The sequence below is a fragment of the Gopherus evgoodei genome, chromosome 5 (assembly GCF_007399415.2).
Source record: "Gopherus evgoodei ecotype Sinaloan lineage chromosome 5, rGopEvg1_v1.p, whole genome shotgun sequence".
NCBI lineage: Eukaryota > Metazoa > Chordata > Testudines > Testudinidae > Gopherus > Gopherus evgoodei.
The window spans coordinates 27,186,408-27,212,321 of NC_044326.1; the positions used below are offsets into that span (position 1 = coordinate 27,186,408).

The window sequence follows — 25,914 nt, forward strand, 5'->3', positions numbered from 1 at the left end:
GCATAGCCTAGCCTCTCTCAACTTGTTTTCAATTGCAGTAACCCTCGTTAAGCCCCTCACAACCATTTCATTTCCTACTGTTTGACCATCTCAACATCTTCATTTCCTGGTGGAGCATACTGGTTCAGTTTCTTGTGACTGGCCAGATCTCTGTTCTGTACATTAGATTGTGGTCAATTGCAGTTTTATACACTCAACCTTTCTATTGGTATCTTTTTATCAAAGAGAATTGGGGTCAGCTACCACCATTTGTTCCAAAAGCTTTAGTACAGTGCCAGGCATCAGTCAAGAGGGCCACATTATCAGCAACCATTGATCCTAGGTATTTAAATTATTTCAGTTGTCTAAGCTCTCTGCCTGTAATGTTATTTTGGTGAGTCCACCTCTGTTAGTTATCATAGCCTCAGTCTAAGTCAGGCCTGCTTAAAACTGTGTTGCCACTGTTCAGAGTTGGTTTGCACAGTCTCTCTCAATCTTCCTTACATATCAGTAGGTCATCATTAAACAACAGATTTCAAGGTAGCTCTTCATATAGTCTCACTTATCGCCTCCAGGACAGCCACAAATAAAAAAGGGCTTGATACTGACCCCTGGTGTAGTATAACATTTACTAGAAATTCTCTGCTGTACACCCATTTGGTTTTGGTTACAGTAGTCACTCCATCACACACATCCTGGATAAGATGGACATATCCTTCTGGCACACACCTCTGTTGCAAACTCCACCAAAGTTTGTGGTGGATTATATGCCTTCTCCAAGTCTACCAAGATCATGTCCAAGTGCTGTCTGTTTTCTCTGACCTTCTCCATGAGGATTCACAGAGCAAACATGGCATCAATTGTATTCCTTCCCAGCGTAAGTCCTTACTAACACTTACAAATTTCAACTGTTTCACGCAGGCACTTTTCAATAATCTCCCATATTTTCATAGCATGAGATGTCAGCTTAATTATCACTCAGTTAACACACAGTATATTATCTCTTATTTTTATTTTTAAAAATGGGCACCTGTCAATAACCTAGTCCCAGATTTGGACCTTAGCATCCAAAATATGGGGGTTAGCATGAAAGCCTCCAAGCTTAGTTACCAGCTTGGACCTGGTACTGCTGCTACCACCCAAAAAATTAGAGTGTTTTGGGGCACTCTGGTCCCCACAAACAACTTCCCTGGGGACCCCAAGACCCAAATCCCTTGAGTCTCACAACAAAGGGAAATAATCCTTTTTCCCTTCCCCCCTCCAGGTGCTCCTGGAGAGCTACACAGAAGCAACCTCCGTGAATCTAAGCAGAGGGAGTCCACCCTCTCTAATTCCAGTCCTGGAACAAAAAGCACTTCTCTCTTCACCCAGAGGGAATGCAAAGTCAGGCTAGTAAATCTAACACACACAGATTTTCCTCTGACTTCTTCCTCCCACCAATTCCCTGGTGAGTACAGACTTAATTTTCCTGAAGTTCCTCACTAAAGAAAAACTTCAACAGGTCTTAAAAGAAAGCTTTATATAAAAAAGAAAGAAAAATACATACAAATGGTCTCTTTGTATTAAGGTGACAAATACAGGTTCAATTGCTTAAAAGAAATATGAATAAACAGCCTTATTCAAAAAGAATACAATTCAAAGCACTCCAGCAACTATAGACATGTAAATACAAAAGAACATAAAAATCCCCTATCTGATCTTTGGTACTTACAACTGGGAAACAGAAGATTAGAAAGCAGGAAATAGAAAAATCCTTCTCTAGCTGAGAGAGATTCAGGCAGAAGACCCAGAACAAAAGACTCACACAACCCCCCCCCCCCCCCCCCGAGTTGAAAAAATCCTGTTTCCTGATTGGTCCTCTGGTCAGGTGCTTCAGGTGAAAGAGACATTAACCCTTAGCTATCTGTTTATGACAGCACCATAAAGCTTTTACCACATTCATCCAGTATTTTCTCTCTCTTAATATCATTGAATGGACTTGTAAAATACTTGACGCCTTCTGTTCCCAGGGACTTCAGTGCATCCACCGGTACTTCATCTAATGCCACTGCCTTTCCCCCTTTTCATTTTTCTTAGAGGAGAAAAAGGTTGTAGAGGCACTATGTAATCTGTCACACTCCTTCCTTAGGTTCTCCTTATTGATCACTCAAAATAATCGCCCCAGACTTTGATTGATTCACCATTGTTTGCAATATATCATGTTCATTTTTAATATAAGCAAACTCGTTCACATCCTTTTTCGTTTTCGCTCTTACTTTAGAAAGTTTGTAGATGCCTTTTTCTCCCTCATATCTGCCTGGTCAGTTATTTAGCTCATCACAAGCCAATTTTTAGCTTTCACAACTTTTTGCCTCCATACATGCCATTTTATCACTGCTTACGCCCACTGGCCTGACATATTTTTTAAAAGCTACCTTTTTCTTCTCAACAGATTCTTTAACTTAAAGAATCCACCTCTATGTGTTCCTTTGTATTCTTTGCAACATTACTTTAATCACTAGGGCTTCATGTGCCATTTCCAGCAATATTGTTTTTAGTTTGTTCCAGTTATTTTCAGATCCCTGTGTGTAGTCAGGAAACCTACACATTACTACTTGTTTAAAGATTTTTTTCATTCTCATATTTGTTTCCACCACTTAGACCTTTCCGGTGTTCAGGAATTCAGATGTTTCAGAATGCAGAAAAGTAAGAAGTCCATAAGAAGAAATCCGTGCTGATTCACAGTGCCCTCATCGGATATTACCTTACAGTTCTTCTGGTTAAAAAGAGATCAATGTGAGACGCTGGCATAAGTCAGACGAGGGAAAACCATTTCATAACAATATGTTTGTAATCACCATGTCCAGTACCAGACAGGTCTGTAGGACATCTTGAGGTTTCTGGTTCTTGTGCTATGTCCTCATGGACTGTTTCATAACCAGCCTGTTTTAGTGTGTGCATTTACCTCTGCTCTGAAAATTATCTTCCCGTTGGGTGATATGTTTCTGATAAGGCACAACAACTCATCAAAAAAACTCCTCTTTTACCTTTTGATCTTCTCCTATCTGTGATGCATACCCACTAACTGTATGGAGAGTTACCTCTTCCCAGCTCCCTTTAATACTTATCAGTTGGTCTGATCTTCTGATAAGTTCTGTTGCTTGTTTCTGTATGGTTTCATCCAGAATAACTCCAACACCATTTCAGGAGGCTGAGCTCCCTGAATAGTAGGTTTTGTAACTCTCTGCCAGCATCTGAACTTTACAACCTTTCTTTGTCTCTTATACACATGCCATGTTTACTGTTGTCTTCTTAAGGACTGCATAAAGCTCCAAGCTTCTTCCAGTCAGCATTTCTACATTCCAACTCGCAAATTTCAGCTTACTCACTCCCTTTAACTTTAGCAGCCCTTAGCCAATTACAACAGCTAAGCAAGGCTGTTGCACTTTGCTTGCAGGGAACATCCTAACTCTGAGGTACACATTGTCCACAGACATCAGCGCTCATGAGCATATCTAATGGACAAGCTTTACAGGTTCGCTGGTCGAACCCCTGACAGCCTTGGAACTTTGACATCAGAGTTTCCCTTCTAAGAGAGCTGCCTACAGAAACTGCTGGAGCCCAGCTGCTCCAACAGAATTTATTTTAAGGTGGTCTTTATTCACCTTGACATCCTCCTCATTGGGCATTTTTTTAGAGGTAGCCATGCCACCAGCTACTCCATCATGCAGTGATGTTTATTTTTCAATCAAATGTCGTAATTCCATATTTGTGACAGCATAATTTGCTGTACTCGGTAAAATTCTAGCACATTTTGTACTCTGAATAATTAATATTTTTTAACATACCTCAGAGATTTTTGGGTTTCTCCTTTGAAAACTTCCTTTGTTCTACATAGTCATTGTATTTGTTTGCTTTTTTAAGATACTGAACCATATTTGAGGCTCAGTAAGGGAATCACATTGGGGATCTCCCTCCTTGGGCATAACTAAGGCTGTATTTCTGAGGCCGTCTTCCTTTATCTATGCTAAACTGCATCTGTATGATACCAGCGTCTTTAAACCCAGGCTTAAAAGTTGTTAAAAGTATTGAAGCTCATAAAAGGTTGTTTATCGTTCCATTTAAATGATCTTTTGAAGAGTATAAAGATAATATAGAGGAAAATGTATGGACTAATGACAGGAGGGAGTTGAGTGTGGGTGGAAAAACAGCTTCTCCTCTGCATGTACATGCACTCAGATATGTTCAAATTCTGCAAAGGATTACTCAAATGGTTGTGAGGAGTACTTGATAGGCTTAACTTTTTCTAGTTGAGGTGGAACAGGATTAGTCAGTTTGGATAATAAAGCAGTCATTGCAAAAATAGAAAGGTGGTGGAAATATTCAGATAAGATTGATCAGTTTTGCTTCCTTTTTTTTGGTGGACGTAGGTAATATAGCTGCCATGAGGTTAGTTCTTATCACTGAAGTCAAATGTTTGGGTCAAGTTTTCTGTTTTATAAAGCATGTACATATATTTGATATTTTCTTTTTGTAAAAATATTCTTAAATGAACGTGTTTTCTAAAATGCCACACTTGATCCTTGCCTGCCAACATTCAATTACATTTAGTGATTAAATTAAATTACATTTAGTGCTTTTTCTTGTTCAAGCTGGGGCCCCTCACTTAAACTTACTCACTTACACTATTTTTATGCGTTGGCTACATGCATAATAAAAATGAGAATCTTATTGCAAAAGAGAATCTGTATAAATAACTTAGATATCGGTGTAACCTTTTATAATTATAGTCTCAAATTACGTAATAGGTAGTAGTTTATTTTGTAGGTCAAGTGCACAGGACATACTGATATTTGTACATTTAAAATGGAAGAGAAAATAGAAATACATTAAAAATCCATTTTAGCTGATAGTGGAATTAACATTTATACTTTACTTTCCTATTTAGATTACTAATATTGGGAAACTGAAGGATTTTCTTCTGCAACATAGAAAGGATTACATTAATGCTTACAGGTAAGTGTGTATTGTGTTTAAATAGCCTCTATGCTTTAAAACTTGATTTTCAAATTTATAAAATGAGCCCATTAAAATTCTGTGAGCACACTGACATGATTTAAAACAAAATATACAGTTGGCTGACCAGTTTCATACCTGATCATATATCATTCAGGATAAGCAAGACCTGTTGCCTACTACTAAGACTACGTCTACATAGCAGCTGGGAGATATACAGGCACTAGCTGCTCAAGCTAGTGCACTAAAAAGAGCAGTGTGACCATGATAGTAGAGGTAGCAACTCAGGCTAGCTGCCTAAGTATAACATTGCCTACGATCCTAGGTACCTTCTCAGTCGGCTAATTCGAGCCACTGCCCATGCCTTCCCAGCCACACTGCTATTTTATAACACTAGTTCATGCAGAGCTAGCATGTGTACCTTGACTCAAGCTGGGAATTACACCTCCCAGTTGTGCTGTGGATATGCCTTAAATAGTCAGCGGAAAGCCTGAGCAGATAGATGGTGAATGGCATGAGATAAGGCTTTTCAAACTCTGGGAAGTGAATTCCAGAACTGAGGAACCTCATTGAGAACACCATATTGGAGTACCACTAGCTCTGAATTTCTTTACTTTCTTACATCAAAATTTGGAGGAGTTAATTCTGGGTACTTGAACTGATGGGGAGAATATATTTGATTTTTGTGACAGTAAAAGCATCCTCACTTAAGTCAATGTAGGAAACAATTGACATTCTTGAATTTATTTGCCGCCTGAGCACCCAAGAAGCAGGTGTCTTGTCTGCTTCAATCCTCTGTCCATTTACGAAATTGGAGCTCGTAGGAAAAGCTAAGGAAAAGCACACTTGGGCTGTGTCTGCACTTTGAGATAGGGGTGTGATTCCCAGCTGGCATAGTCACACTAGAGCTGGCACGGGTTCAGTTGGTTTTGTACTTGGCATTGCTAAGTGGTGCTACTGCTGACTGTGCTACCACAGCTACACTACCATTTATACTCACTCTAGCTCTTATCAAGCTAGCATAGGTATGTCGGCATGAGCTGGGAATCAGACCTCTTACTTGTAATGTAGATGTAGCCTTACATCTACCATCCCAGCAAACTTATCACTTTCGGTTTATTGGTAGGTCACAGTCTAAGGCCTGAAGTTTTAATATTGATGCAACCTGAATTTTGGAGTTCTCAATCCAAATAATCTGTAGGAAACATTTAAAAACAGTAAAATGTAATCTTTAGGGGCACTTTTTGATACCTGTCAACCTCAGTAAGTGTACTGATATATATTTACACACTGTGAACAACATTCCACTCCATGGAAAACTGGTATGTAGAGTGTAGAGGAAAGGTCTCCAGTTTATCAGCTCCACCACTGTGACCAGATGTTTGAAAGTTCAATTTAAAATACTTGATGATTAGTCATATTATTTAGTTTTTCTTTCTTTCTGTCATATAAAAATATGCCAATCCAGTGCCCTAGGCTCATGGCACACTCATTGTGAAAACTAGAAACAATTTGAACCAATTACCTAAATTCTCCCAGAAGCCTCAAAACTAGGATTTATTTCACCTATCTAATCATTCTTCTCTTCCTGCCTCCAGTGTACCAAAAAGTCAGAGAGAAAATGAACCTTGCAGCATAACCTGAAAATCAATACATTCAGTCTTTGGCTAATTGACAAGGGAAGTCTATTCAAGTGTGGAATACCCCAGATGGAAATTACCATACCTCCAACCTACTCACATTTTAAGATGATGAACTGTGCTGTGGTATCACATGGGGAGAAAGGCAGCCTCTGAGATTACCAGAGCCATGCCAACAGCTTAAATTTTACCTAAAAGTGAATTGGAAGCCCACGCAGATCATAGAACACCCCTTTAACAAATGGGCCATCAAATTTTGCACCAGGTGACATTTCCAAACTGTCTTAGAGTGTAGCTCTGTGTAAAGGATCATGCTAGAATTCATTCTTGAGATGATAAAAGCATATGTGGCAATGCCCATATATAAAAAAGAATCATACTGGTCAAGCATAAATAATAAAAACTACTCATGGCTTCTGCTGCTATATAAACTTCCAGCATCAGCTGGAGAGCCATCAGGATTCCCCAGCTGGGAACTTGAGTAAAAGAATGTGAACAGACTTCCCCAGCTGAGGGCATTGATACCTCTCTAGTTTCTTATGGTGTTTTTTTCCAGCCTATCAGCATAACTGTAGTTTTGAGTTGCAGCCAGTCCTATCCACTTCGATTCTGGCAGGACACTGGGTAAGCTAATCAGTTGCACCAGCCAAGCCAGATGAAATCCAAATGTAGAACTGAATGTCAGCTGAATATTGAAGACCTTGAGTCCCTGATCATCTCTCTACCTTTCCCCCAAAGGCCTCACAGATGCATGGAAGCGATGACAAGATAGAACACCTCCCATTAGAGAATGCTAGAAGTAGATGAGCAATCATCCAGTGTTACCCTTTGGTTTCTCTTGGTAACAGATGAACAGTGCCACTCAATAATGACTCCTTCCAAGCCTGTGAGGATCTCTGGCTGTGTCAGCAATGCCATTTGATCCTATGGTGAATTGCCAAATGACTGAGTGCACTTTTCCCCCACAGATACTGGTAACAAATGTTCTGTGTGCCAAAAAACAACACTAAGCGTTTGATTTTTCAGAAGTGCTGAGTATCCACAACTGTATTCAAGCCAACAGGAGCTGAGTGTGCTCTGGACTTCTGAAAATCAAGCCCATCTGTACATATTGACATACACCAAAGCCAGACAAAGAGTAACTATATCTCCAAAACAACAAACAAAACCAGTATAACGATACTTGGTATAATAAACTCATGTTTTTGTAATGTTGGTTGGAATAGTTAATGAACAACACTAGGTGGTGCTGTAAATTTAATACAAAAAGGCTGTCTTATTTTGTGAAAGTCTCACAATGCGGATGGGTACAGTAACGGAATATCAGTAACTGCATTGAGGGGGAGGAAAAACTGTCATAATAATTGGGTGTATATTGACTCTTAAATTATTTGAATATTTTGGCTGCACTAACCTTTCGTACTGTATTTGGTTTACCTGTCTTGAAAGGGAGATTAAACGTGAAGTGATGGATGGAGTGAAAAGTAGTCTAGTTTCACTTCAGAGTTTAAAAATATTGCTGTATGCTTTTTGGAAATGCTCTTTTGTGTAATCTCTTACAGCAGTAATCCTCAATGTTTCTCCACAGATGTTAGCAGCAATAGAGTCTGTATTTAAAGCGGAAACCTAAAATATACAGTATTGTCAAATGTATAAAGTAGGTTGCTAAATTGCCATGAGCTCATTATGTTCATGAAAAATAATTTCCAGTAGATCTGTTTCCCATGAATACATGTCAAGGAGTAGAATAATCTGCTCTCATGACGTAAATGATAATATATCTCAGTGAAAGCATATAAAATTGTAAAAGATCTGGTGTTCTGTAACCAAAAAAATCCATCTGCTTTCATTCCTAATTTATTGGTTTTGCTTCTCCTAACAGTCATATTCTTTTGGTAATGTCTCTATTCACTTCAGGTGCTTCACTTCAGGTGCATATGCTCTTCTTGAGCTCTTCATTGGAGAGTTTTCCTCCAGCAGTGCCCGTTTGGCATGCACTGATGCCAGACACCGAGTCTATATAAGGATGCGCAAGCAAACTGCCTTCAATTCCTTCTCAAGCACCTCAGCCTGAGCTAGAGCCCTAGCATGCTTACCTTGAGTGAGCCTCAGCTATTTTGTGTACTTGTTGCTTGCTAAGTTTTGATAGCATACCAAGTTTTTAGTGGTACTTACAGTCAGTTAATAAGTATTAGTAGCAAGAGGATAATTTTTGTGTTTTTGTTTTTTTCCTTCTTTTTTCTTTGGGGAGTCATATTATTCTGGCATGGCATGCCTGGCTTGCCAGGCTTTAAACGCTCTCTCTCCTGTTGAGAGGTTATACCTGTAAGCGATGGCCACTCTGAGTGTATCTGTTGTTTGGGGGAGTCCCATATCTCCCAGAACTGCAATGTCTGCCTAACTTTCAAGCTGAGGGCAAGGAAGAACAGAGAAATAAGCTCAAATTGTTAATGATGGAACGCTCACTTTGTCCAGCATCTGAATCAGGTGCACACACACACACACACACACACACACACACACACACACACACACACACACACACACACACACACACACACACACACACACACACACCCCTTCCCGCCCTCTCACACACCTCTTCCCGCCCTCAGATTCAGTGCCCCTTAACGCTTTGATGCAGGCTTCCCTTAAGAAAGGTGGAGGCTTCTGAGAGGGCTCCCAAAAAAATGAGTACAGACTTTCATCTGAAGGAGACTGCTCTGAAAAAGCCCAAGTCTCCTGCGACATATATGGTCTCTGAAGCCTCAGCCTGTCGGCTTGGTACCGTTGAGTCAGTGGACTTCTTCTCCAGTACCAGCAGAACTGGAGAGCCCCAGAGCTCAAGGGCTTCAGTACCCTATACCAGGGACAAGGAGGGCAAGCATAAGCGCTGCTGTCAGGCTCAGTCATGTCATCGGCACCTGCCCATTCAGCACTCGGTACCAAGCAAGCAATGGCACTGGACTCCATCGGCACCTACATCAATATGCCTGCCATCGAAGGTATCAGCTTCAGCTACTGCTTCCTCAGCTACTATATTGGTACCGGTTCCCTACTTGGTACTGCAAGAGTTTGGATACGTGAGGGACCTGTTCATAACAAGTGAGTTTGAATCCCCACACCTCATGGGTACTGAGCATCTTTTGGTAGTGAGACCTCGGTCTCCAGACTGCTGCCATCCCCGGGTAGCGCAGGACTCTCCACCCTTTTCTATGGGGACTCCTCCACTGGGCGATGTTGAAGAAGATGAATGGGACTTCCAGTCGGTCGCCTCTCTTTCAGTCCAGGGTTCCCCAGTATATCCTGTCATGAACTGTCTTTGACAGTCACAAAGAAGATCATGACTGTCATTAAGAGTGATGGAACCAACACTGCATATCACCCCTACTTCCAGTATGGACTCCCACAATGCCCATACACTAAGGGGACTGCTGCAATGGCCATACTAGGATCACTAGGCTGCTTACCGACAGCAATTCTCCGGACCAGTGGGTCTCAACCTTTCCAGACTACTTTACCTCTTTCAGGAGTCTGATTTGTGTACCCCCAAGTTTCATCTCGCTTAAAAACTACTTGCTTACAAAATCAGACACAAAAATACAGAAGTGTCATAGCACACTACTACTGAAAAATTGCCTACTTTCTCATTTTTACTATATATGTATAAGATAAATCAATTAGAATATAAATATTATATTTACATTTCAGTGTATAGTATGTAGAGCAGTATAAACAAGTAATTGTATGAAATTTTAGTTTGTACTGACTTTGCTAGTGCTTTTTATGTAGCCTGTTGTAGAACTTGGCAAATATCTAAATGAGTTGATATACACCTGGGAAGTCTTCTGCATATCCCTGATTGAAAACCTGTTCTCCAGACCACTGGTACCATGTCAAACAGAGACTAATGTTGTTCAGTCTTCTCCTCTCCAACCAACCTCCCCACAGGAAGAGACATTTGAAGAGCAGGAGGCCAGGGCACATAAAGAGGCCACCCCTCAAAAACCCATCTCATACTCTCCTCGCCCAACCAGACAAAATGGTTATGCTTCCACCACCTTCCATGGCTGACGCTTTTCAGCGATTTCAAGATCTCGTAAAGAGGGTAGCTGATACTCTTCAAATTACAGTTGAAGAAGTCAGGGTTTCACAATACAGGCTGTTGGATATCCTACAGTCAGCAACATTGTCCAGGGTGATGTTACCCATCAACAAGGCACTCTTGGATCCAGCTAAGACTGTGGCAAACGTCTGCTACTATTCCACCAGTGTGTAAAAGGGTGGACAAAAAGTATTACATTCCCTCTAAGGACTCTGAATTCCCACCCTCCACCTAACTCCCTAGTAGTCCGTTCAGTGAATGAGCGGGGCAGGCAACACTTCTGCGGGTCTACTCCATTTGACAAAAACCAAAGAGCCTGGATCTATTTGGTGGAAGTTCCTATTCATCAGCTACCCTGCAGTGCAGTATGCAAACTATCAGGCAGTCATGGTCAAATACAGTTTCACAAACTTAAATAGATGGCCTTTATTGAACAACTGCCACAAAAACATAGGGAGCAATTCTATTCTGTTATTTCAGAGGGCCAATTGTTAGCCAAGACCACTCTTCAAGCATCCTTAGATTCTGTGGACACTGCCACCAGCTCCATCTGCATGGGCTTCAGTACTAAGTTTCCAGAGCTCATGCTTTAATCCATGCTGTCAGATCTAATGAGGGCTTCGGGTACTGCCAGTATTGTCTCAGTTCTGGGCTCATGTCTGAAGCTCCCTCCTCCTCCTGTGGAAGCAGTTTGGAACGTCACCTGAGTGGAACACCCAAAGAGGCACTGCCTCAGAGAAGAAGATTGGTTACTTACATTGTTTAGTAACTGCAGATCTTCCAGATTGTCTCCCTGTAGGTGTTCCACTACCTCCCCTTCCCTCTGCTTTGGACTATTCTCTGTAGATATGTTCGGGTGGAGAAGTAACTGAAGGCAGTATAATCAAGGGCTTGAGAGGCGCATGTGCACCTAAAGTGGAGCACCCATAGGGGACACACCTCAAAGAACTGCAGTTACCACACAAGGTGAGTAGGAGTATCTGTTTGCATCCTTTGCCCCCGCTCTTTAGTATTTCATAGCTTCAGGTTCTCCACAGATATTTTAAAATAAGTTTTTGTGCAATTGTTGTTGTTTCTTTAGGACTGAGGTATGCTGCAGGGAGAGTGTGGTGAAGCTTCTGTTGTCCATGATGTATTTATCTGTGGATAAAGAGAGGATCTTAGTCTCTAGGGCTATCTGTCTAGCACTCTTAATGAATATTTCATTGAGCACTTTAAGATGTTTTCTTTAATTACTTTAACTATTCAAATTATGTGAATTTTAAAAATCAAATTTATTTTTCACTGATTATGCTGGGATTTTTGTTTGGCTAGTGAAATTTGACTGGTCTGTCAGTCTCAATATATTTTTCTCATGTTCTAGCACAAAAGTTTGGTGTAATGCAGTGCGATTGACTTTAAAAATACTGTTTTCATTAGCACTAAGGTAATTAAATGTATTAGATTTTGTAAAACTTTTTTTGAAAAATACCTTTAGACCATAGCTACTTGACTATCCTCTTTAGATTTTTTCTTCTAATTTAAATCTTCATTAAGGAGTACAAGCTCCATTTATATGTTAAAGTCAAATACAAGGAGAAGGTGGGTGAGGTAATATATTTTATTGGACCAGCTTCAGTTGGTGAAAGAGACAAGCTTTTGAACCACACACAACTCTTCTTCAGGTCTGGAAAAGGTACTCTGAACGTCACAGCAACATGCAAGGTGGAACAGATTGTTTTGCATAACTCTTGTGCAGACTTACCTCCACTGCTACAATGATCAAAACCTCCTACAACACACCTTTCAAGATTCATGGGTCTTATACATACCTATCACAACATATCGTGCCCCAGTAATAACTGTGTGGGTGAAACCAACAATTACTACATTCTCGAATTAACTCACACAGGAAAATGATAAAAGACAAAAACACCCTATTGGCTATGGGTAAGGCTACATTTGTGTCATGGAAGTCACAGAATCTGAGACTTCCAGAGACCTCCGTGACATTCTCTGCTTCAGCCTCAGGAGCGGTGGGACTCTGGAGCTGGCAGCCAGCAGTGCCCTGGCAGGGCTCCAGGGACAGGGGACAGACTCCTGAGGCGGCCTTCCTCAGGGTTCCAGTGACAGGTGACAGCCTCTCCCAGCCACCATGGGCGGAGGGGGGGGTCTCCTGTAGCTTTCAGCTGCCACAAGCAGAGGGGGAACTCCACAGCTCCGAGCCACAGTGGTGGCAGGGGAAACCATGGAGCTTGCAGCAGCAAAAGTCGCAGGACAGGTCATGGCTTCCATGAATTTTTGTTTATTTGCTGTGATTGTCCATGACTTTTACTAAAAATAACATGACAAAATCGTAGCCTTAACTTACGGATGAATACTTTTCACAAGTGGTAACCTCATCCTGAAAAGGAAACGTGCACAGCACTTTCAGAGGACAAGCCTGGGAGCTTAAATCCGTTACTTTGCCAGACACTAAAAATCATGAACTGACCAGAGACACTGGATTTATGGCTTATTACAACAATCTGTAACCCACTAACCCCCTCTTTTTGTCCTATGACTGCAGAGGAGTTAAATGTCACTTACCTTGAATGGTCCCTTACAATGTATGCTAACTACTTATGCTGAACAATCTGTTTCTCCTTGCATTTTGCTGTGATGCTGGAAGTACCTTTTTCAGGACCTTAAGAAGAGCTTTGTGTGGCTCGAAAGCTTGTCTCTCTCACCAGCAGAAGTTGGTCCAATAAAAGATATTACATCTACCTTGTTTCTCTAATATCCTGGGACCAACATGACTACAAATACACTGAAAACAGCAGTCACTAGGCAAATAGATATACCTGTTGACCCAGTATTTTCACTGTAAAGATGAGAGAAGAAACAGTTATCAGTAACCTCCAGACAGAGAGTGTTTCGTTTGAACACCTCTTCTTGTAAGTCTTATGCTTTGTCTACACTTACAAGTGAAAGACAAATCTTTTGTCGTTCAGAGGTGTTAAAAAAACACCCTGCCGAAAGACAAAAGTTTTGTCGACGACAAGCGCTGGTGTGAACAGCGTTTTGTTGGCAGGAATCTTGCTGACAACACTAACGCCGCTTATTGGGGGTGGAAGTTTTTTGTTGGCTGGAGAGCTTTTGCCAGCTGACAAACAGCAGCTACACTGCACACCTTTTAGTGGCATGGCTGTAGCGGCACTAAAGCTGCATAGTGTAGATATAGCCTTAGTTGTCACTCAGCTTTCCTTTTGATCTTTGTTTTTTAAACTACAGCCGCCCTCTGGTTTTACCTTTGTGGCACTGTGCCCCATATTCTTCATATTCGTATCATATTGTTGTGATATGAATATGGCATAACTGAGAGGTATCATTGGAAAGGTTATAATTTTCTGAATATGATTATCCTATTTGTATGCATGCATCATTTCTATATTTGTAGTTAGGAATATTGACTATGTAACAATTACAAGTGGGTTTACACCTGGGGAACACCCACTAGACCGAATGCAATGAATGGGCCATTAGGGAGAACAATAGGACTTAGAAGATGCTAATCTCCCACCTTCCTGAGAAGCTTCCTGGGATGCTGCTTTGACACAGCAGGGTCATCTGATTATGTCACCTGGTACTGAACTCTATCTTGAACTACTAGTATTTTTCCACTAATACAGGGTAGGGATCAAAGTGGGAGACAAAGGATTCCCACCCAATGTAAATCCTATAGGCAGGGAAGTGAGTTAATCAAGATTTCATTCTTCACTGAATCCCCACCCAGGATGATAGCTGGAAACATCTAAGAAACAAAGAGAAAAGAGGTGAGGGAGACTGAGCCAGGCTGGAAAAGGTTTCTGGCCTGTGAAAGGAATATCTGGAGTTTTAAGCTGCAAAAAAAGAGCAAAACAACATTTAGGGTGAGAAATTACTACTTGTAACCAGTGTCCTTAGTGTATTAAGCTTAGTTTGCATGTTTGTTTTATTTGCTGGGTAATCTGCTTTGATCTATTTGCTATTCCTTATAATCACTTACAGTCTATCTTTTGGAGTTAATAAACTTTTTTGTTTTCGTTAAACGAGTTTGTAAAATTCATAACAGGGGGGCAAAAAGCTGTGCATATCTTCCTCCATGTTGAGGGAGGAGGCAAATTTCAATTAGCTTACACGGTACAGTTCTCTGTACAGTGCAAGACAATACAATTTTGAGTTTACATATGTGTTCCCTGTAAGCTGTGCGGTTGGGCGGCCACCCAGGAGAGATTCAAGTGCCACACAGTTGATTAGCAGAGCCACGCACATCCAGCTGACAGCATGTGTTCAGGTGCCCCTCTCCTCTGCTGCTTTGCAGCCATGTTGCTCCTGCAACTGCTCTTGGGACTCTCCTGCTGGCTGTGCAGAGCAGGGGGAGGAGGGTGCTGTTGTCAGGGTGTCCCCCTCCCCCAGCCTCCGTACCCTATCTCCACAGCACAGGGTAGAGGAGACAGGGCTCAGGACTTGCAGCAGCTCTGAGGTCTGAACAAGCCCTCTGGTGAGTGAGTGCCTTAAGAAGAGAGTGCACGGTCTCTCAAACTTCCCCAGTTGTCATCATGCACAATCTGCGTATGTGTGTGTGTCTGTCTGTCTCTTTCTCACCCCCCCTTGCCCATGTACCCCATTTCTGAAGAGTGTGAGAGGGGGGCATAGTTCAGGAGGAGAGCTTTCAGTTAGTTTTTTGACTGGTCTATGCATTTCATAATTTTTATCTCTCTCTTACACTTAAATTTAATTCTTTGAGTAACGAGTTCTAAAATGCCTAACTTGTCCTGGCTGGAGTAATTATTCCTATTGGTAACTTTTTAAAAATATATATTATATTTAGGGTTTTTTGTTTCTACTGGTGGTGCATATCCACACATTACTTTGGTCCACATAACAAAATTTATTCCGCACATGGGTGGAAAAAATTAGAGGGAACATTGGTTTACATTCCAAAGGGGATATGCACTTGAGTGCTGGGCAGTTCTTTAGCTGACAGACTCCCGAGGCAGAGCTGATTTCAGTGTCTGTGTCTTTCTGCAGCTGGGTGTGTCCCTACCTGTTTGTATGCTTGAAGAGGCTTGAGGGTCGGGCCCAGCAGGACAGGGTGAGGGAACCCCTACTGATGGAACAGGCTGGCTCAGTGGTACCTCGGTATATCAGGTGGATCCCTAGAGCAGGGGAGTAACCCATCACAATCCTCCTTTTGGGGAGGGTAAAATTTGGCAGTTATAGCGTTAAATAAATTTGCTAATATTTGACAGGTGTTTTGAAGTATTGTTTAATATTAGTATTTTAAGTGTTTGTTAATATCTGGTTTGTTGTTGTTTCAAGGATTTGCTCATTAATAATTTGTTTCCTGTTGGATATTAAATTTCTGACTAATGTTCAGAGAACATGTTCTGTCAGATGTAGTTACTTGTGGCATTGCATATATTTTAGTGGAAGTGAAAAAATGAACACCAGACTTTCCTAAAGCAGAGTTTACTCACATTGTAAGCACATTTATTTTTAAAGCTTATTGATAGTTACAAAGAGTGTTTACACCTGTGATCAATACAGATAATATCGGAAGGTTAAATATTGATTCCTGTCACATGTCAAAAAGCCACATTGTTAAACTGACTTTTATAGATCCTTTCCTATGCACTGGAATTCAATTAATTTGCCATTATAATATATGTCACTGATGAGCAATACTAAAAAATCTTTCCATGACTTCATACAGACTTTAGGCCTGCATCTCCTCTCACACCAGTCTTAAGCTATGTGATTCTATTGACTACAATGGAGCTATGGCATAAGTGAGACGAGAAATCTGCCCTTTCATAATTTAACCTTGTAGAAATTGGTACATAGCTATTCCTTTGGGCCCTATCCAGCCCCCAACTGCTTTCATGGTTGCAGAGCTGCTGGGAGTTAGGGTGACCAGATGTTCCGATTTTATAGGGACAGGCCCAATATTCAAGGCTTTGTATTATTTAGGCGGCTATTACCCTCCACTGCGACACGATTTTTCACACTTGCAATCTGGTCATCCTAGCTGGGGGATTCTTGGGCTTTGAATATGCGTCATATTCTGTAGGGTTGTGCTATATCTTTTGATGCTTCTGCAGATGTCTAGATAGTGGAGGCCCAACAGAGCTTTTTTTCCATCTTTGCTTGGCAAGGAGATAGTGATCATTTCTCTCTCAGATGCAGACCCAGTCGTGGTTTCCATGCCTTTGTCGCCTCCAGTGGATTACTGCTATGCACTTTGACCTTCCCTCCCTTCATCTCACAATTTGTCCTGCATCCATCACTTTACCTTTCTACCTATATGGCTTTTATCATCATGGCATCAGGTTCTTGTAAATCACTCAGACTAGTGCAGAATGAGGTTGCTTGCTTGTTTAATTAGTGTTTTGTGCATCGAGCATACACACCTGTGCTCTAGATACCATACTGGCTTCCAATTGTTCTTCAAGGTGTTTTGTTTTCAGTTATGCAGCCCTTTGTGGTTTAGGTCCTGGATATTTTAGAGACCAACTCTCTCTCTCTCTCTCTCAATGATTGAAAGAGACACTTGAGATTAAATGAGTGCTTGAGCTCGTAATTCTAGATTTGGGCTATGGAGCACGTCATACTCAGTGAAAAATCTACAACTCTGGAATTTGTTTCCTTCTTTGGATTGATAGAGCACCAGTCCTTTGCAGCATGTAGGCAAGTTTATATAGTTACTCAGAATTTCTAACGGTGTGTGTTGAGGGAGGGGGATATTATTTCAGCGTTCATGTGGGCTTGGCAGTGCTTAATGTTACCTCATTATGAATTATACTGATTCTTAGATATTTATACATCTAATATAGCCTGGGTATACAGACAAGCAGTATAAATTGGAAAAAATAAAATAAGCTTTGTTCTGTTAGCTAATGATCTAGTTTTTTATTTTTTATTTACCAGAGACTTATATTTCATTTGTTGCAGTAACATCTATGCACCTAACAGTGTTTGAAAACAAACAACAAATCAGCTAACTATTTGTGAGCTCAGTAAAGCATGCTCCCTTTATACAGCTGAGAGCACTCAGGTGACGTTAACCAGTATTGGAAGAAAATAAAATAGTTAATTTAGAGACGGAAAATAAAGTCTTTCTCTGGCTCCTGCACATTGCCATACATTTTTTTGGTGCTGATGAAATCACATTACCGTAGAAAGAGTATAAGTTTGCTGTACTCATGTACTTAAAGTTGCAGGTCATCTGGGTCTACTTCAAAAATGTATACCTCTCCCTGTAGGAACAGAATATACTCTATTATTTTCATTAGAAAGATTTATTTTCACATTTGTTTTCCACTAGGTTATGGACTCTATTTTATATTACTATATTTTAAAAATCTAACTTATTAGTGGCATCATTCCAAAATGTTTCTACAATATTTTGAGATACTGAAAGAGAAGTCTATGTGGTTGACTAAAGATTTTTAAGCAGTGTTTTTCCTCCAAATCCTTTAAGAAAATCCCTACTCAGATGATATAGCAGATCATAGAAATAACATATCTTACAAGTTAGCAACTGGCTCTTTATGAAGACCATGATGATGTATCACTTTACTAGAGCCTTGCCATTGGATAGATGGGTTGACATGGTGGTTTACAATTGCTTGGCCAGTACAAGTACTGTCATTTTAGTAGCATTGTCTGCCCTGACCCTTTTGTCAAACCTGGAGGGGTATCTACCTCACTGAGGCCAGGTTGCAATGCTTATGTGAAATTTACTGCTTATGCTCAAGTGCTGTGTAGTGTGGAGTACTAGTGCTTTTCACAAGCTAAGAGTTCTTTGGTGGTGATGATGTGTGTTCTCTGGGGAATCAGAATGTCTGCTCACTATCACTGGTCTGGCTAGGCACACTGCTGGTTATCTCCTCTGCCTGTTTAATGGGAAATTGCTATCCGCTGATCCTCTAATTCTCTCTACAGATATACATACTAGATCTTGACACACTACTTCCCTACCCTCTACCTGGCATTACGAACAGATTGGGACATGTGACAGGAAGAGACAATCACATGTGGACTATTGAGCTGTGCAATTTAGCAACCCAATTCAGTGACTTTGTAGCAGAACCCAGAGTGGCTTGAGCAGGCCCCTTTAGAAACACTGGTATCAGATACTATATAGAGAGGGAAATTTGTTTAATAGGAAAGATATTTGTTTTACTGAATCAATCTGGTTTTCCAGCTTTCCAGCAACAGAACTCTAATGCATGCTACCAATAGAACAAATTGACCTTTTGTTGTAAATTAGGAAAATTTGCCACATAACTTGTCTTTATATTTCAAGGCTACTACAGTCATCCTCTGTGTGCCACTGGATGACAAGGATTTAACTGTATTTAAACAGCTTGAGGAAGCAGACAGTTTCTTCACTTGTATTTCTGAAGTCTATTTAAAAGAAAATTAGTGTCTGATTACTATAATCTCTATTCTCTTCTACTCTGTGTTTTTATAAAAGTGCCCAGATACCATGGAAGTTGTTCAAATACCACAGTGATGGGCATAGTATAAGAATCTAGAGATGTGGACACTATAGCTTCTGTAGTGGAGCACCCAATACACTATGAATACTGCTTGGATTATAGTGTACCAAAACACAATACTGCTCGGCATGCTTAGGGAGGAGGTCCATCATGAAGCTAGTTACAGCTCCCTAATTTTCTGCCTGGACCCAAGTGCAGGTTAGAGAAACCTGAGGCTTCAGCTTAGAGTCTTGCAACCCAACCCAAGCCCGACTGCATGTGTCCGGTTTGGGTTGAGTAGAGTCTGAAAACAACCTGATGTTCTTGGGCTCAGGTTGGGTTGGATAGTCTCTGATCATCTCCTCCGGCCTATGGGGTTGGTACAGCGGCAGCTGTGTGCCCCACTCCTGCCAGCCACTGCTGCTTCACTTTGCTGTGTGTGCTGCAGAGTGAGTGTGCCACTGTGTCACAACGTGTCTTGCTCTGCAGCACACACAGCATAGCAAGGCAGTGTCAGAAGGCAGGAGTGGGGGACACAGCCACTGCTGCGCTGACCCCATAGGCAGGAGATGGCCGAAGATGGATTGTAGGCCTGGGCTTGGGGAGTGTGGAGTCCTCACCAGACCAAGCCACAAGGATGAGATGGCAGTGTTGACACAGGTTTGGAGGGAAGTGTCAGGTTCATGTTGGGTCTGAAAGTGACTCAACACTCAGGCTCATGTAAGGTTTGGGCTAATCAGGTTGTGGTCAGGCAGACCTCTACTCCCTCTGACAATATTCCTCTAGTGACCATTCACTAGCTGTGGATAGCTAGAGGGCATTGTGGTATGCCCCATCCCCAACTACCTGGATATGGGGCATAGCGCAGTGTTTGGTCTACGTGGAGGCTAGTATAAAAGCTGGCTTTACTGGCATCTACCTGTGGGGATTCGCCCATGCCAGGTTAACCCTAGTCAGAGGAGCACTGCCTGAACTATGGAGAGAGAGTGGAGCAAAGCAGAGGATCTGTCCCAATATGTTTAGTGGCATTCATTTTATTATACTGTGGGTGAGGAATTTATATGCACACTCCAAATCTCTATAAAGAAAATATTTATAACCCATACTTTGCAGCACAGTTGCATTGACTCTTTCAGGTATTGACAAAACACTTTGATGTAACACTTTCAAATAATGGAAATATAATTTCAAATAATTACTGCTATTTTCTTTTACATAATCACTCTTGATCTGTCTCTAAATAATTTATATTTGAACTATATTACTTTAATCTGGCTGTGGAATGGCATGTCTACTGTTTTTCTGAAATGAGACAATTTCTGAGCATTAATCCTCCAAATCCTATTTTTAAAGTGCAAATTAGGAAGACTAGAATTCCTACTGGGATTTTGTCACAGATTTATGAAACCTCTCAGTTCTTAAATAAAACAAACAAAAAACAAAAAAAACACAAACCCACAAATAAAATGGCTAACTATGTAAATGGAAGAAGCATAAGTCGCTGCACCTATGAGTTACAATTTTCCCCATTTCTTCCCCTAATTGGATTAGCTGGTTTATCTTTTATTTAAAGAAACTGAGATAATTTCATAGTACTTCGCATTTAGAATTGCTCTCATTGGCAACTCTGACCTCATCAATGATGCACTTGGTATACCACATAGCTGGGAATAATAAGAAACAGAACAGAATAAAATACAGATTATCAACTATCTCATTTTTTATTTTTATATACTATACATAAATATAATTATATGTTCATCCATATAATATAAATGTTCTTACCAAGTAGGAGAGTTGGGTCACATATAAAGGATCTCACTAATTACATTTGGGGGAAAAGTTTCCATTTATAGTTTTAAAGTGGGTTGTAATGTGCTGTGGTGGATATATAGCCAGGGGGAATGAGAAAAATATGAATTAAATCACTGCAGTAAAAGTTTTATTCCCTTCTCATGTACAGAGCAACCATGGAATCCCTAAAAAGTGGATACTGTCAGACTATAGATATTCTCTCCTTGTATATTATCTTACTGGGTATCTAGTGTGTTATGTGTGTTACTGATATAATATGCTGAATTAAAAAACTAAAGCTATAATGTGGGCACTTAAATGCATTGGACCTGTTTTGCCTTTGAATGGAGAGAGTTCTGCTTAAAACTCCCTGGTGGTATTTGACCCTTTGTATGTTTGCTTTCATTTTAGGTTATCTCTGAACTACAAGATTAATTGTAAAATGTTATTAGAAACTATTAACTGCATAATATATCATCTATAAATAAAGAGGCAAGCAGTAGTAGATGTTTTCAAGTATCTGATAAACCTATATCATGTTAAATATATTCTTTTCCATACACCTTCTTCTATGTGCTGTCCTTTGAGGTCAGAGATTTTGTATTAGTCAAGCAATGTTCATTATAAAGGGGAAATTCAGAGTATGAAATGACAAACACATGAATTTCAGGGAACTCATAATCTCCACATTTTTATAGTTCTTTCACTATTTGAGTTGTTCCTATATCCTGTTCAGTAAGCTAGTGTGGTTCTTCTGAAACATGGATCTTTTACTTTCAGAACCAAAAACTGCCTAAAAAGAACAGGTACTGAGAATAATAGATGGTGGGTTCTTCAGTTGTAATGCTTCTTTTTTTTTTTTTTTTTTTTTCTCGTCAGTTTGGTAAAAGAGAACTTGTGGTGGACTTTCATCTAGGGGTTTGATGGTATGAAATAAATTTCTCCACGAATAATTTTCTTACAAATCCCCAAAAGCATGTTCTCAAATATTGATCATTTCATTGAATACTTATCGCCTTCGATTCTTCTTCGACTGATTGAACATGTCCATTCTATTGTAGGTGTGTGCAGGCCTCTTTCACAGCTGCCAGATAACTTTTTCTGTCAGTGGTACCTGTCAGGGTGGCTCAGGCGCTCTCTGCAGTCGTGCGCCACTACATAGCTTAAAGGAGTTCGTGGTAACTCTGAAGTCACTTGGAATTTATACACTACAGAAAAAGAGGAAGCAGTTCCAGCCACAGCAGGCTTGCAGATATCAGAGCTTGATACCTGAGCCCCAAGACCTACAGAGAATAATGGGCAGGAATTACAGGAGGTGTCAACCTCCCTTCTCCTCCTCCTCTGCGACCGCAGGTTTCTCTTGAGCAGTGGCCCAGTCGAAACACACATTTGACACGTTTGTCAAGGGCAGTATACCAGTTCCTACAGGCCCATTTTTTTCCTACTGATTATGTTTTGCAATATTCTCTCCCACTTCCGCTGTGTTTGGGCTTGTATCACATCTCTTCAGTGAGTCTTGACCTCTGTGGAGCTGGGATAGTACCTTCAATTTGGTTCTATCCCCCTTCCCACTTGCTTTCCCTGTCCCTCTTCAGGAACCATTCTCTAAAGATTGTTCTTCAGCAGGAGGTCCAGTTTCTCCTTTTTAGTGGGCTCCCTAGTGGAAGTTCCTCTGTTTCTCAGGGAGAAGGGTTTTATTCCTTCTATTTCCTTATTCACAAAGTAAAAGGCAGTGTCAGGCCTATTTTAGGTCCAAGGAAGTGAAACAAATACCTGAGGAAAATAAAGTTCCGCATGGTTACCCTACTTTCTATTATTCCTTCCCTGGAACAAGAGAACTGATATGCTGCTCTCAGCTTAAAGATCAGTCCAGACTACTGGAAGTTTCTCAGTTTCATAGTGAATGGAAGCCACTACCAATTTGCAGTACTTCTGTTTGGCCTATAAGCAGCCCCTCACAGAGTACATGATGATGGTGGTAACTGCACATCTTCGGAGGTTGGGGATCCATGTGTTCTCCTACCTGGATGGCAGGCTAGTAAAGGCCAGTCCAAGATTCAAGTACTGTCCTCTGTGACCATCATCTAGTCCAGGGTCGGCAACCTGTGGCACGCAGGCTGATTTTTAGTGGCACGCTGCTGCCAGCCGGGGTCCCAGCCACCATCCCCGCTCAGCCTGCTGCCAGCCTGGATGGATGGAACCCAGCCGGCAGCAGGCTGAGCGGGGCCGGTGGCTGGGACCCTGGGTGAGCGGGGCTGGCGGCCGGGACCCCAGACCAACAGCAGGATGAGCATCTCATCCCACTGTTGATCTGGGGATCCGTCTGCTGCCTGCGCTGCTGGTCTAGCATGCAAAACCTTTCACTGGAACACGAAACCTTAAATTAATGAAGACATGGCACACCACTTCTCAAAGGTTGCCAACCCCTGATCTAGTCCACTTGCAATGCTTTGGGGGTTATTATTCAGTCCAGACAAATCAATTCTGAAACCTGTGCAAAGAATACAATTTCTGCTTCACACAAGGTTCCAGTTGCTCCAAGGCTTGATCATGGAATGAAAGCCATATCCTGTTACCACAATGCACACTTGCCTCAAACTCCTGGGGCACATGGCAGCATGTACCTGTATAGTACAGCATGCCAGTCCACACCTCAGGACGCTTCAGGAATGGCTAGCATCATTGTATGCTCCCAGTTGATGTTATCTACAGAGTAGATCACATACCAGAGGTAACTTTGTCCTCTCTGGACTGGTGGACAGACCCTTGAAAAGCTTATTTGGAAGTTCCCTTCATTTTCCTGCAACCAGTGCTTACACTGATCACAGATTCCCCATTCCTGGGTAGAGTGGCACACATGGGAACCCTGCAGACTCAAGGGTTACGGTCTTCGCAGGAGGACTCATATAAACATCAGGGAGCTATGTGCTGTTAGTCTAGGCTGTTCAGCCTTCTGTCCACATCTTGTGGGGAAAAATCTGCTAGTGCTAATAGACAACACAGCAACTACATTCTGTGTAAACAGACAGGGAGGGGCATGTTAGTTGCAACTGTGCCAGGAGACAATTCTGCTGTGGGAGTTCTGCATCATCAGCTCCGTTCATCTCAAAGCAGCTTACCTCCAGGAAAGCAGAACACAATGGCAGGTCCTCTGAGCACGTCTTTCTCCACTCACCATGAATAATCACTACATCCGGATGTGTCAAGTCACTCTTCCAGGTGTGGGGGACTCCCAAGCGGACTTGTTTGGCAGTGAAGGCCAATAGAAACTGCCATCAGTTCCGCTCTCAGGAGGAGTGTTGGGGTCATCACAGTGCAGATTCATTGATGGATGCTTTCTTGCTACCATGGAAGAAGTCTGTGCCTTATGCCTGTCCTCTGATACCATTACTTTCCATAGTCTTGTTCAAGACCAAACAGACGATGCTTACCTCATACTAAGAGCACCAGTGTTTCCTTGACAACACTTGTTCTCAACCCTACTAGCATTGTCGGTGAGACCTCCTCTGCCTTTTCTGTTGGATCCAGACGTAATTTTTCAGGACCATGGCCATCTGCTCCACTGCAATCTGCAAGCTTGACAGCCTGGATGCTTCTTGGCTAACACCAGTAGAAAGGGCTTGATCAGAAGACGTTCAGGAAATGCTTCTGCAAGGCTTCAATAGGGTGTACTTTCCTGGCCAAATGGAAATGTTTTTCTATCTGGTCACAACAGAAATGTGTCTCTCTAGTGCAAGCTTCCATCAACCACATTTAGGGCTATCTGTTGCACCTAAAACATCAAGATCTGACAGTTCTGCTACAGTACCTTTAGCAGCAATTTCAGCTTTCCACCCTTCAGTGAGTAATAGATTGCTTTTTTGCAATCCCAATATCAGATTTCTAAAAGAGTTAAACAGTTTAATGGAGCAGGTAATTAAAGAAATCATCTGCAAACACTTGGAAGGTGGTAAGGTGATAGGGAATAGCCAGCATGGATTTGTAAAGAACAATCGTGTCAAACTAATCTTATAGCATTCTTTGATAGGATAACGAGCCCTTGTGGATAAGGGAGAAGTGGTGGATGTGATATACCTAGACTTTAGTAAGGCATTTGATATGGTCTCGCATGATATTCTTATAGATAAACTAGGAAAGTACAATTTAGATGAGGCTACTATAAGGTGGGTGCATAACTGGCTGGATAACCGTACTCAGAGAGTAGTTATTTATGGCTCCCAATTCTGCTGGAAAGGTATAACAAGTTGGGTTCCGCAGGGGTCTGTTTTGGGACCGGTTCTGTTCAATATCTTCATCAACGATTTAGATGTTGGCATAGAAAGTATGTTTATTAAGTTTGCGGATGATACCAAACTGGGAGGGATTGCAACTGCTTTGGAGGACAGGGTCAAAATTCAAAATGATCTGGACAAATTGGAGAAATGATCTGAAGTAAACAGGATGAAGTTCAATAAAGATAAATGCAAAGTGCTCCACTTAGGAAGGAACAATCAGTTTCACACATACAGAATGGGAAGAGACTGTCTAGGAAGGAGTATGGCAGAAAGAGATCTAGGGGTCATAGTGGACCACAAGCTTAATATGAGTCAACAGTGTGATACTGTTGCAAAAAAAGCAAACGTGATTCTGGGATGCATTAACAGGTGTGTTGTAAACAAGACACGAGAAGTCATTCTTCCGCTTTACTCTGCGTTGGTTAGGCCTCAACTGGAGTATTGGGTCCAGTTCTGGGCACCGCATTTCAAGAAAGATGTGGAGAAATTGAAGAGGGTCCAGAGAAGAGCAACAAGAATGATTTAAGGGCTTGAGAACATGACCTATGAAGGAAGGCTGAAGGAATTGGGTTTGTTTAGTCTGGAAAAGAGAAGACTGAGAGGGGACATGATAGCAGTTTTCAGGTATCTAAAAAGGTGTC

General features: G+C 41.4%; 1 protein-coding gene across 5 annotated transcripts in view; it reads left to right on the top strand.

The window, feature by feature from the left end:
* The window catches only part of STX18 (syntaxin 18), a 119,419-nt gene that overhangs the window by 37,358 nt on the left and 56,147 nt on the right, over positions 1-25,914 (top strand). For 4 of the 5 annotated variants that reach the window (XM_030563612.1, XM_030563610.1, XM_030563611.1 and 1 more), the window contains one exon: positions 4,907-4,974. The exons of the other annotated variant lie outside the window; for it this stretch is intronic. In XM_030563612.1, coding sequence (XP_030419472.1) covers positions 4,907-4,974 — 68 coding nt within the window. The remainder of the gene's footprint in view (positions 1-4,906; positions 4,975-25,914) is intronic. 5 annotated transcript variants of the gene reach the window in all.